Genomic DNA, 14268 nt, shown 5'->3' on the forward strand with positions numbered 1-14268 from the left:
GTTGGCAACTTGAGGCGATAAAGTGTGTGAATGCTGACATGACGCCGTTAATCATGAAGAAGGTTAGGACGGCACGGCAAGCTGCGTTCCATAAACTTTCTTCAGAAAATGCTGCTACAACGGTCAAGTTCCATAAATTAATAACGGACACCTTTGCTTGGGAAATTGTTAACATTCTATGCACTGTTGTAAGGACTGACTGATTATGCAGCTTTGTTTAAATTTTAATAAAAATGCAAAGAACTGTCAAAACAAACAAATATAATTATGCACTCTGAAAGCTGCTTCGCATACTTCTAAAGGACAACACAAGACAATTAATTTCCCTGTACTGGGTTCAGTGCAGCTAGAGGCCTCAGTGAACAAGGTTACAGATCTCAACTCCAGGACCTGACAGTGAGGCTTCGTGTGTGCAGAAGCTGGTAACTCGACTGCCCCTCCCTTTTGCAAATAACAGCGAGGAAGGATTTAAGCACCACAGAATCCATGAACGGATCAAGGGCATTTTGCATATGCAACTTGTCCCAAATATTACAGAAACAATAAGGGCCAAGCCAATGATTTTTTGATATCAAAAAAGGATGTGAAATGTAAGTTCAAAAAGTTAATATTGGTTACTTTTTCCTTAGGATACTAGTAAGTATACAAACAAGAAAAATCTATGCATTGTTCAGTTTCCCAATGCAAGTTTCTTTTTTCTTTTCTCTTTTCTAATGTTTCATGCCTTTATCATCAGGGTTGCATCATTTACTTACTTCTGAACCTTCTCATTGGCTGCTTGGGAGGCCTCCACAGCACACTGGAGCTGTAATTCCACGTTTGCGTGCTCAGTCAGAGCCTGCTGAAGTTGGGTGGCCAGTTCTTCATTCTGTTGTTGAGTGATGGAAACAACGCTCTCCCTGTTTTTCAAGGCTTCTTCATAGGTACTAAGGGCATGATTAAACTGATCCTTCAAGTTTTCTTCTTGAGATAAGGATTTGTGCAAACTGAGAAAATATAAAAATACAAATATAAATAATGTAGGCTGAAAGTTCAATGATTTGTTTAATTAAAAAAAAACTTCATTTGAAACCCCTCTTCTAAAAATCAATATAGAATACTTAAATGGGCAAATGTAAATAGCTTTTATTACATATTATTATAATTGATCATTGTTCTGTAACTCTGCTACTAGGCCAGAAGCTACGCAGACAACTGATTATCTATGCTATCAAAGCACACAGAAAGATGCTGTAAAATGTTAATTTAATTATGTCAGTGTAAATATTACATTCAATTTTCTTTTAAAGAAATAGCACAGAACTAGAAAATAAAGTATCTCTGGGTAAATCAACGTATAATAAGCTGACTGCAAAGACGGGAGAGGAGAATGGACATCAGTTTAGGAGACCCAGGGCCTATCGAAGTCCTGAGAATGAACGAGCTTTGTGCAAATACCCACCAGCCTTACACACAGACCCTTCTACTCGCCACAGTGGAAATATGAATGAGGTAAAAATCACCAGTCAGGTGATATGTATCCAGATATCTATTTTTATGGTTAATGAATCTTAAGATAAATACATTTACTCATTAAGTGATATGGAGAGAGAGCATATAAATTAAGACAAAATGAATGCAGGGGAAAATGCAGACAAATAGAATCCTAAAATGCTAAAGGTCAGATCTTTGATATGTCATTACACCCACCACCTGAGGTTATTTTGAAATGGCACCAAGCACCTCACTCAATTAAATAAAGACATTTTGAAAATATAAATATTTAATAAGGGAAATTTAAAATCCACATAGGAGATGTTCTTTTTTTATTAAATAAAATCATTCTGGTATATGAATACAAAGGAAATGTCGACAGGAGTGTTGGAAGTACAACCACTGAGGTATATAACACAAGTTGATAAGATGAATGAAAGCAATATAATTCTTAAAGCCGCAGAAAGCTAGCTGAAGAACTTCAGTACTTGCCTGATACTGGTCTGATGCTTCATCTAAAACTGGTCAGATGAAAGTGATTATAAATTGTTTCTTTTCAAGTTACAGAAAAGCCTTTACAGTGTCCTCAATGTGGGGTAGGTATCTCATAGAAACTAAGACAGTTAACATATCAAAAGAAATCATTTCGGGATTTAAATTAATCCCCAACAATAGAGAATGCTGCTAAACTCTGGTCAGCTGGTTATCCCGTGTAGAATTAGAGTGATGTGCACAGAGATATGCGATTGGACCCTTTACATCCCAGCTCAAAGAGGCTACTTATTATTCAGGTTGCCTCCCAAAGATCCACCTTCCATCAGGATGTTACCAAGCTACAGTTTAGAGTATCAAACAGTAGTAGTTACAGTGATTTTTAAAAAGTACTTTTATTTTTTTTACAGTACAGTCTCTAACCCCCTCCTGGTCCGCCCTTCCACAGTTCTTCAACCCATTCCTCTGTTCTATCCCCTCTCTCCAAGAGGATGCCCGCCACCCTCCAGGCCTCCCCACTCCCTGGGGTCTCAGGTTTTTGGAGACTGTTGGTCTTCCTATGGGGTCACCTTCCTCCTCAGCTTCTTCCAGCCTTTCCCTAATTCAACCACAGAGGTCCTTGGCTTCTGTCCATTGGTTGGGTGGTAAGTATCTGGCTCTGTCTCAGTCACCTACTTGTTGGGCCTCTGGGAAGACAGCCATGTTTGGCTTCTTTCTGCATGCACACCATAGCATCAGTAATAGTGTCAGGGCTTGGAGCCTTCCCTTGAGATAGATCCCAAGATGGGTCGGTCATTGGACTGTCTTTAAGTGGTATCACTTAACATCCTTCAGTGGCATCTCATATACTCTGGAAAAAAAATTCCTAAAAATAACAAATTATATAACTAAACTCACTAAACCTACAAACAACCTTTTTGAATAGCCTTATTTCCTGTATTTGTTTTATGAATAAGGAAATTGAAACAAAGAGGTAGGTAATTTAAACAATCCCACCCCCTAGCAGAGGCTGCATTGGAACCCACAGCCCCACTCCTAGCTCCTGTGTTTGAACACTTACTCTGTGCTTACTATAGCTCTTCATTGTCTGGCTTTTGTATCTTCAATCAGTTTCTTTCTTTCTTTTTTTTTAATTGTATATTTTATATACATCTCAGATGTTATCCCATTTCCCCTTTACCCCCACCCACCCAGGAAGCCCCTATCCTATCCCCCTTCTCCTGCTTCGATGAGGATGTGCCCCCACTCACTCACCCACCCACTCACTCCCACCTCCCCACCCACGAATTTCCCCACACTGGGGCATCCAGCCTTCATGAGACCAAGGAGCTCCTCTCCCACCTATGAGGACAAGGCCACCCTCCCCTACATATACAGCTGGAGCCATGAGTCCCTCCCTATGTGCTCCCAGGCTGCTGGTTTAGACTCTGGGAGCTCTGTTCAACCAGTTTCTTAAACAGAAAGCTTTTCCTGCCCACGACATTTGCACTACTTTCCCTCTGTGACAAACTCTTACTCACTGGGGAGGTTTCAGTCTAAACTCTTCGTCTGCAGACAAACCTTTGAGACTCTCCAACCTTAAATTTTTTTATTGTTAGTTCTTTGGTAACTTCATCCAGCATATAATGTCTTCTGGTTACTCTCCCTCACACCTTCTCTTATCTTCTTCTCTTATCAACCTAATTTTCGCCTGCCTATCTCTTTCTCAGATGCAAGGCTTTGAATTTGGTTTTGCTTTGTGACCCACTTAGTTTAATCAGGGCCACCTGGTGGAAACTCCTGTGGGACTACAATGGAAGGCTAAGACTTCTCTCCTCTGTGAATCTATCAGTAGGAAATAGTTCTGAGTGAGTGGCCACCAGCCATTCTTGTGCAGATCCTGAGTAGTCACCTGCATTTGTTGAGAGGTTGTAATTATAAAGGCCCTGTAGTGTTCAGAACTTGGCATTTGGCATTAGAGCATTTTGCAGCTCTTTTTTTATTCTCTGGCCTTTACATTTGTTCTCCCTCCTCCTTTGCAATGCTCCCTGAACCTAGGAGGGCAGGATGTTAAATGCCTTGTTTAGGGCTGAACACTCAGCTGATGCCTATTCCTGCCCTTGTGTAGCCCTGCCTCTGTAAGCTCCACAGCTCACTGGAAAGTTTCTCTGATAAAGGTTGTAGTTACCTATGTGTGTAAGTGTGTTCATGCACACGCACAATTTAGAAGGCAGTTTGAGCATATGTCGGTCGGTGTAGCTAAACAATAGAATTCAGTTCACTATTAGTGTGAGTACAAAACTCATGTAGGTACTATGGAAATCTGTAGGAATTTCTCAAAAAGCTGAAAATAGAACTACCACATGGTTATTCCTCTGCTGGTCATATACCCTGCCCCCAATTATTTTTTAATTGATTTTATTATTATATTATTACTTTCTCACTTTACACCCCACTCACTGTGCCCTTCCCAGTCACCTCTTCCCACCATCCTCCCCCATCTCCCTATCCCTTCTTCTCTGTGTGGGTGTAACCCTCATAATTTACAGTCCACTACTGAAATGCTTGTTCATCCATCCTGATTGCTACTGTATTCATAGTAACTAAGAATGGAATGAGTCAAGTTGTTCATCAATTGATGAGTGGATAATGAAAAACGTGGTGCAGATATACAACGAGTGGGACTGGCGGGTAAGTGGATGAAACTGGAAAACAATTATACCAAGTGAGGTAACCCGGGAACAGGAATAACTAATGCCATATGTGTCCCTCTGTTTGCATCTCTCATTTTGTGTGTTCAAGAGTTCCTATAGATGACAGCGGTCTAGAAGGAAGCTATTGGGAGAAGGGTCTTTTTGAGGGAGAGGGGCACTAAAGCACAGGTATTAGGAATGTCGAGGGTGCAGTACTGGGAGTGGACAGGTTTACACTGGGAGGAGGTGGCAGGATAGGACAGGCCAGGTTAATGAAAAGGAAAGTTCTATGAAGAAGCCACGGGGAAGCTACTCTCTTATAATTCTATATGGCTCCTGCCATTTTTTTTGTTGGCCCACATGACTACGTAAGACCCTCTAGCTGAACATACCACCTACCCTGATGGTATGATACAGAGAAATGAAGCTAGAGCTAAGCTAGAAGGATCTTCTTTGCCAGAAAGCTTGCATAGTGTGGGAGGTACTGGGTAGTCAGCTGAGGAAGATGGAAGGGATGCATCAATGGACCTACCCAGCTGTGAACCCCACTGATCATACACTGAAATTCCATTCTTAACTGTATGGTGAATTTTAGGTAAAGGTTAATTGTAAGGTCTATTTTATTTTATAGGAACTACATATTCATTAAGAACTTAAAGGTTAAAATGTTTATTCTTGTAAGGAAATTTTCCTCTATCAACCCACAGTAGGGAGAGTAAAAAGTTAAGTACGGAGACTCCGCTGTCAGCATATGGACGTTTACAAACATCGGTACTGCTCTTCTTGTCTCATAGTTCCTACCCTACGTGGACAGCAGGACCCCCCTCTACTCAGGACACAAGGTTAGCTTTCCTCAGGGAATCCTACTGCATGTAGTTGCCATTAAAATGATTCATTTCTAGATTCATTTGTCAGCACAGCAGAAGCATTACAACTTAAGGAGCCTTCAACAGTGTGTGGGGGGAATACACTCAGTTATAGTAAGAAGAGATGACAGAGAAGCAGAAGAGTCATTGAATTACAGAAATTCAAAACACATGACCAGTGTTGGAATTGTAACAATTTCTTGTTTGCTATGAAGGTAATGAGGTACAATAAATAAAATTTCAAGTCAAATTTCAATTTTGAAATAACATAACCCTAGTGATTTAATGTTCTCAAATATATAAAAAAATGAGACTTTAAAATATTACTAAGTAACAGTAATATTTTAACAGTGATAGTTAATCTCAACTGTTAACTTCTTAGGATCTAGAATTTAGTAGAAGATAAACTTCAGGGTTTTTCTGCAAAGGTTTTCTAGAAAAATTTAACAGAGGTAGGAAGACTTACCTAAGTGGCATGCAATAGACTGACTCTCTCTCTCTCTCTCTCTCTCTCTCTCTCTCTCTCTCTCTGTGTGTGTGTGTGTGTGTGTGTGTGTGTGTGTGTGTGTAGGCAAACGCACAGCTCAGATTCTTGCTGTGTTTTAGGCTGCCCTAGAACTTTCTTTACACAGTCCAGGTTGTCGCTGAACTTGCAGTCCACTCAGGCCTGGGATTACAGTCATGTGCTACTAAACCTGCTTTAGACCCCCCTTTCTGTAATCCCTTTTCTCTTTGTTTGGATGTTTCCTGGTTGTCTCCTGTCCACAGCCCTAAGATTTTCCTGGACTCGGACTGTGTACTGCTTCCGTTTAAAGCATTTGAGTATGATCAGGCCTATACCCACACAGCAGCATGCATTTCCATTCAGTGTATGTATGTTCTACTCAACTGGTCTGCTTCCTTCTTGTCAAACTCAACTGTAAAGTCACACTTGGGATCTGCTGAAGTACATGTGCATTTGCATGTTTTAATTTACATCGTATTTTGAGGCTACTTTTCTCATGTCTACTCTTTTCTCCATGGTGTATTATTCAAGTCTGAAGGGGCACATTTCTCTCATCTCTCTACAATCAGCACTCAACTCAGTTTATATTTCATTTACCTTGAAATAATTGCTTAATAAATAGTGTGACCTATATAAACGGTTTAATTGGATAAATAATTTGGATTTATAATTTAGAGGTAAGGTAATATAGACTAGAGTTCTTTTGTTTAAGCCTTTGTGCAAATGCATGCACAGTATGTGCGTGTATGTATAATGTGTGTGTGTGTGTGTTCATTTACACTGGTGCCATGGCATGTGTGTAGAGGTCAGAGGACAACATCAAAGAGCTGTCCTCACTGGAAGCACTTTGTTTGAGATGGTCCCTGTGTCATTCACCACTGTGTAAGACAGACCAGCTGTGCTCTGCTTCTTAAACTGCTGGAGGAGCACTTGTGCTCTCTGACCTGCATCTGGCTTTCCGAGGCTCTGGAAACTCTAACCCAGATCTTGAGCGTGCATAGCTAGTACTCCACCCTCTGAATCACTTCCTCGGTACAACAGGTACTTCTAGCCTTGGAGTAATTTTGTCCCCAAAAGTCATTTTGAAGTATTTTTGATTGTTAAAACCATAGCCTCCTTGGAACAATCAACTAGTGGAAAAAGGACCAGAAGAAATGCTGCTGAATAGTGAAGCACAGCTCCTGCCAACAGTCATCCAGTCTGTTACTTCAAGGATGCTGAGTGTGATGCAAATGAAATGTGATGCAGGCATGTACCGTACAGAAGAAGGAGGGTAAGTTTTAGTCTTGTCCTCTACTGTGTAACCTTTGGAAAATGTTTTCCTCTCTTATTTACCTTCTTCAACTCAAGAACAATGGGAAAAATCTCATCAGTTGAAAAGAGAATCAAATATAGTGATCTTTAAGGGTAAAAATTCTTAGCACGAGTCCTGGTCAAGAAAGGCATTCTTACCTGTGAACCCTTTATGATTTATATCTAACTGACTTCATACAGCATATTATGCAATAGCCAGCTATTTTGTAAACACTGTTGAAAACAGGTGCCTGTTGCTACAGGTTTTTCATGAATTGGGAGAAATAATCCAGTTTCCTCAACCTTTATTCAGCTACTGATAACATCCTTCAATCATTCTTTGAAAAAAAAAAAAGAAAAGAAAAGAGGCAGGCCTGGCTTGTTTTACAGAGTAAATAAAGCCAAAGCAAACTATGAAAAACAAAAGTATGTGCTACCTTGTGGGAAGTGAGGGTCTGCCTTTACTGGTTAATTGCATTAGTTAATTCACTGAGACCATTTCAAGAAAACTGTGGTCTATTTTACTTATTTTTGAGGAAATTAGCTTGAACCCCAACAGGCTTCAATTCTGAATAACACACAGAGGGAAGAAGTTCTATTTAGCATGGCTAAGCTTGTGGACCAGAAGGTTTTCTGAGTTAGCAAGCCATCTGATGGTATCACTGCTGTTTCTTCTTTGCTGCGTCCAATTTAATTTAAGGAAACAAATTAAAATTATCTGAGAGAATATTGCTATAATGTAATGCAATATAATGTAATTACAATGTTATAATGTATAAAATAATACCATTAATACTCTCAACTGCACAAAACAACTGAATGGTACAAAATGACTCAACATTATTGAACACCATAATATATCTAATACAGATGTACAGAGCAGCAAGACACACATTATTTTTCAGTGCCCACAGAACATATAGGCCATGACATACAATATCCTGGGTCACAAAACAAATTTCAGAAATTCAACAGAATTAAAACCATGTGCAGTTTATCCTTTAACAAAAAAGGAACCAAACCAGACATTATTAACAGAAGGTTAATATCACTCTAGGGTCTATTGATTTATTATTTAAAATTTCCTTTATTTTTATTTTAGATGTATGTCTGCTTCTGCTGGCATGTATGTAAACTACATGTATGTGGACCACATACATGCAGTGTCTATGGGAGGCAGAAAAGGCATTTGATCCCCTGGCACTGGAGTTGTAGATGTTGTGAGCTGCTATGGAGGTGCTGAGAACAGAAGTGAAGCTCTCTGGAAGAACAGCCAGTGCTATTCTTGAACTATCTCTGAACTGAACCACTCAACTATCTCTCATTAGGCTTTAAATGTTAACAGAAAAAACTATCAAACACATGGCAACTGCACAGTATAGTTCTAAGTAACCTCTGAGTGAAATAGGAATCTCCAAGAGGAGTTCAGAAGACAGAGAAGTTCATGGTAACAAGAGTGCAGCACACAGACATTTGTGGGACATGGGTAAAGCTGAGAGCCAAAGCATTAAATTCACACACTAGGAAGCATGAGGTGCATTAACTCAGCACTCTAGTCTTCTCCCTGAAGAACCTTAAAACAGTAAAACAAACGCAAAGCAGAGTAGAGGGAAATAATGGAAGCATAAAAAAAGCAGAGAGAAGGTACCTATCCCCGTCGCAAGGAGCCGCAGTGACTCTCGGCACTAGTCTTGCAGATGCGAGAAGGTAAGAGACTAGTAAGAACAAAGACATACACCACACATAAAGTGGCACCTTCAGAGAAGTAGGACGTTTCTCTAAGAATATTTGTCTTTCTTTTTTTTCCATTCAATTACTTTGAGAAAAACGAGATCTCCCACCTCTGGAAATTTCAAGTATCTAAGGCAGTGTTTTTAGTTGTAGTTATATCATTTAAACTATATCCAGAGTTCACGAATTCAGATTCTCCATCTGAAACAGTACTCCCTTTGTAACCATCGTTTTATCTTCTGCTTCTGAGTTCAGGTTTATGATTCCACATGTAAGCACTGCACTACCCGTTTGTGTCTAGCTGACGTCACCTACCACAGTGTCCTCCACATTCATTCATGTTGTCATCAGTGATATGAGAAGTCTTTTACAAGGCAGGACACTATTCCACTGCAGAAGCACACCACATGTTTTTATCTATCTGCCAATTGAGAGTTATCTCCTCTTTTTTTTGTCACCTCCATGTGGCTAAATATGCTATAGTGGCTATAAATCACAATCCCAGCCTCCAACAAGCTCTGAGAGGTGGCTCTTCACATCCTCACCAGTAGCTAAGATCTTTACTCTTTCTGGAAATTAATAGCTATCCAAGCTATCATTTACCAACAGTTAACACTTATAGAACACAGCAGATTACATATTCCTCTCAAGCTTAAGTGAAACACACTGTAGCAAAATTAAAAAAACAAAACAAAAACAGAAGCCATTAGATATACTATTAAGCCATTATGGGATTAAACTAAAATTAATACACACACATGGCTAGAAAGATATTTGGAAGTTAGACAACAAAACTCTAAATTCATACGGGCCGAAGAAAGTAAGTGAAAGCACACGATGTGCCAAAACTCGTGGGATACAGAAGAGTAGAGACATATATAAAAGAGTAAGAAAGGATGCTGGGGAGCTAGCCCAGGCAGGCTAGAGAGAAGAGATCATCGACATGTGCCTAGAGATAGGCCACGGAAGGAATCTGCTCATGATTTAGAAAAATGGCATGCTCACTGAAAGATTTCAAACAGAAGGCAATGGGACTTGCTTTAAGATTTGCTGTAGTTATGAAGTCTTCTACAGAGCTAACAGTGTTCCTGTCACTCAGTAGACATCATGCCTCTCTCTCACAGGTGAGCTTTGACTTGTTCTTCTGAATGGGACAGCTTCGGGATCTCAGCTGGATGACATGGGAATATGCTAGAGTCCAAATCTACAAAACAGAATAAAGCTCCGGAACTCACTCTTAGTTACTTGAACTGGGATATCTATGAAGAATTTTATTGTTACATATCAGAATTCAGATTTACTAACTTCTCCAGATATTACAGTTTTGCATAAAAGAGGATTTATTTAGGACCTAGTTAGAAAGGTCTTATTTAGAATCAAGCTCCGTGGTTGCTGCATTTGCATGGGATTTCATTTCAAGGTGCTGCAATCAGTTCTGGGCCCAGTGTGCTATTGAATTTGCTAAACATCAGGACACTTTTCAAGCCTTATCTCGCTACCTCTCTGAAGCCAATTCTTTCTGGAAATGCATTCTTTCCCTGCTTTGCAATTCAATTCATTCTGGTTTCTGTTTACTTTCCCAAAGCTTCTCAAGTCTCCTCAAGAGCTTTCCTTCTCCTTGCCCTTTGACTGTTAGTACCTTCTCCTGCAGTCATCTCCTCCCTCCTATCAGTCCACCCTCAGCCCTTCAGTTAATCATCGATAACACGGCAAATTCCTCTCAGGCACCGCAGGCTGCACTGAGCACCAGGTCTGTATAACACCTTCAAGATACTGCCAACTGACTACTCTGTAAACACTGACCACACAATGTCTGGATGTGATCTCACCGTCTCACTTCAGACCTTCTCAAATGAGTGTTTGCTTCTTGCCATTTTCTGTGGCACAGCCCTGTTCTTTGTCCTTCAAACTTCAAACACATGTATCATCTTTAATATGTATCTCTGAAGTTACAATTTAATCAATTATGCTGATTTACACTTAAATCCTCCTATTCATCTTTCAGTTTCTTTCCATTCTCATTGCTGCTATCTATACACTGACAATCTGCATTATTTTTGTAAGCGGGTTACTGTAATAGTCTCCTTGTTCTTTTTCTTGGGTGAGTTTTCTGAAGCCCAGACAGAAAGATCACTCCTTAGCAACTATTTACCCATAATACTTCAGTCGGGATGAATATCTTTCAATTTCCTTAGCATCCTGACCCCACCCCATTCTCTACATCTCACCCTGTATATAAATTTCCTTAAGAAAGACAAATAAAGGGCTGGAAGGCTGGCTCCATGGTTTAAAGTGCTTACTTTTCCACCAAGGATCTGGAATTTGAATTCCAGCATCTGCATTGTGGGGCCATAGGTGACTCTCTCGTGTGTTTCACATTGAGTAGATAGTATGCATCAGGAAAAAAATTCTCCCAAACAACCTCCTTTAACCATTTGATAGTAATTCACTACGTAGAAAGTGCTTTTCAGTCAATATCTGTAGAGTATGCCTTACTCCAGATCACACAGTTCTTAATTTTTGTGTCTTAATGGCTCATAAGAAGTTTCTGAAGTGTCTAAGCCCTTCTTTAGAAAATACACTAAACATTTAGTAAACAGTGTGGGTTATGGCTTGGTTTCTTTGTGAGCACTAAGAGTCATCAAGACCCTAAGATTTAAGAAGTTAAATGAGATGAAGAAAAGTAAGCTCTGAAGCTCTTTAGGAGTCAGCCTACCTGGGAAGGCTCTGTGTGCACATGGGACATCTTCGCTTGATCTCAGAAGTTTCCCTGCAGAGCTGAGTACAAGGGCTCTGGAGGCCTGCCTGTGGCTCAGTGAACATTTGCTTGTTGTGAAATAAGTTTTGAAGGAGCAATTCATGGATATTTATTGAACAACTATACAAACAGAGGTATAACATACAATAGTCACTAAAAGAGACAGAAATAGAATCTCTTAGGTTTGTTTTTATTTTATTTTTTGGGTGCTAGGGACTGATTCCAGAGCCCCCTTAATGCTGTGTGCATCACCGGGATACACCCACATCCTTTATCCGAGGGAGATGTGGCATGCATGGCAGAAATCATACATGAGGGATAAGGGAGGGCTTAGACTTGATTCTCCTGTGGGGAGGGAGCTACTTTTCTCCCATTTTCCTTTATTTCTCTGATTTTTATAATATTTTTCACAGAAGTTTATATAATCATCAAAATACTAGCTAGTGAAATTGAACGCCAGTCTCTCTCCAACAGATCAGTTAATGAAGAGAAATAATCATATATGTTAATGTATATTATTATAAATTTACCTATGGTAATTACAAAAACCTGTTAAAGTCATTCATACCTGACTGGTCTTTAATTTTAGCAAGTAACATACAAGTTTGGAACTAAGAACCTGACAAAGCCCAATCTTCCTCCAATCTTCTCCCTGTTGTAGCGATTACAGAGATGAAAGTAAGGCTATTGTTTCTTTTGGGGCTGAAGTATCAGGCAAAGCAATTCATGGAGGTTTCTTCAAAGGGAAACAAGTGTATATCAGCAGTCTGATAACACTAAAACACGACTTACGACACATTCAGAAGCATCAGAATTCTTTTTAAAAATTTAGCTAATAATCAGGATGAATGCCATTTACTTCTGTTTGGCTCTCCAGGGAACCCTGTTTACTTTGCTTTAAAATTTATGTGAGTCATTTGGTTATATGCCTTTTTTAATTAGCTTGAAGGAAGCAATCACTGGAGAAAAAGCGGAAATCAATTCTGATCCGATATTGATAGCTACTGTGCTGTAAACTGTGTGTCCTTTCTAATTAAATGTAAACATGTTCAGTTCTAAAGTCCAGCAGCAATGACAACAGTCACTAGGAAGGATTGCTTAAGCACTGCTCAACTGATTTGCCTGGCCTTTATTTCTTCCAGAGCTGTGCTTGTGCAATCATTGGTGAGGTGAATGCCGGTTGGAACTGACTTTTTTTTTTTTTAGGCCATCTTCAGAGAAAAGGTTTGACAAGAATGTAGAGCACTCTGTAATACTTAAAGTTACTTATTAACTCTGTCCTTCTGATAGCTAATCAATGGCATTGCAGAGAGTCAAATTTGGTGCACTAAACTGCCCCCGTGCCTAAAGCCAAGTCTTGGCAAATATTTAATGGCTGTAAAGGTGTTTTGCTAGTTATCAAACTGATATGTTAAAGGACTCTTAAAAGCAACTTTATCTTTCCTTCCCCTCCATAAATAATTTGCTCAGCAATATAGTGTGTATGTGTAAAAGCATTCAGATTATTTTGTTTTTAGTATCCTGTTCAGAAAAGACCCCATGAAAATTAATATAAAAGGGTGTTCATTGTAATTATATACAACAAAATCATACAAACATAAAAGGAACAAAAGAAGTATCCAACTTTTCTTCTTGGTAGAATGCCAGTCCCAAACTATAAAACAACCTAGGCCCTTCTACCTTCCTGAATACCACACCAGGCTTGTTGAAAACCTGCTGTACAGCTGTTCTCATGGACTGCAATATGCTCTGTAAAGTTGCGAGACACCAAACTTCTTGTTTTGATTCAACATGGCAAGGTTGAGTTTTCGATCATAATAGTTTAAATAATCTTCCAAACTTTGTGCTTTATTTTAATGACGTTATTTTAATAACTTTTTATTTTATTTTAATATTTTAATATTTTATTTTAATAACTTTATTTTAATGACTCTAGTTGGTGAGGCAGAAGAAAATTGGAAATTTCACTTGTTAAATAAGGATAAAATTTATCAGTTTAAATATTATTAGACCACTTTTCAATTTTTTTTTAGAAATATGGCTAATTTCCTTAAATATATACTTACACCAGACTAATAGATTTTTAAAGGATATTTAATACAATTACCAAAAACGCTGATCTGAATTTTAATAGCCTAACTATAGAAAGTCAAAAATTATCTTCCTAAGTATTAAGAAGAACTGGTAACTTTGCGAAGCGTATTGAGTTGATAACCTTGCAAGATATATCCTACATCAAAAGGGTTAAAATGGGGCTGGAGAGTTGGCTTGGCACTGCTTCTTGCAGAGGACTTGAGTTCGATTCCTAGCACCTCCTGGTTGGTTCAGAATCGTCCATAATTCCAGTTCCAGGGGATCTGCCAAGCTTTTCTGGCCTACACTAGCACCAGGCATGCTCAGGGTGCACAGACCCATAAGCAGGCAAAACATCCATATTTAAAAAAGAAAGAAAGAGAAAAGAGAAGAGAAGAGAAGAGG

General features: G+C 39.2%; 1 protein-coding gene across 1 annotated transcript in view; it reads right to left on the reverse strand.

Annotated features, from left to right (window-relative positions):
* Positions 1-751: 751 nt before the first annotated feature.
* The window catches only part of Mipol1 (mirror-image polydactyly 1), a 240412-nt gene continuing 226895 nt past the window's right edge, over positions 752-14268 (reverse strand). The window contains exon 10 of the mRNA XM_028782398.1: positions 752-986. Within this exon, the coding sequence (XP_028638231.1) occupies positions 752-986 (235 nt within the window). The remainder of the gene's footprint in view (positions 987-14268) is intronic.

This window comes from Grammomys surdaster, unplaced genomic scaffold (assembly GCF_004785775.1).
Source record: "Grammomys surdaster isolate TR1022 unplaced genomic scaffold, NIH_TR_1.0 98, whole genome shotgun sequence".
NCBI classification, from domain to species: Eukaryota; Metazoa; Chordata; class Mammalia; order Rodentia; family Muridae; genus Grammomys; species Grammomys surdaster.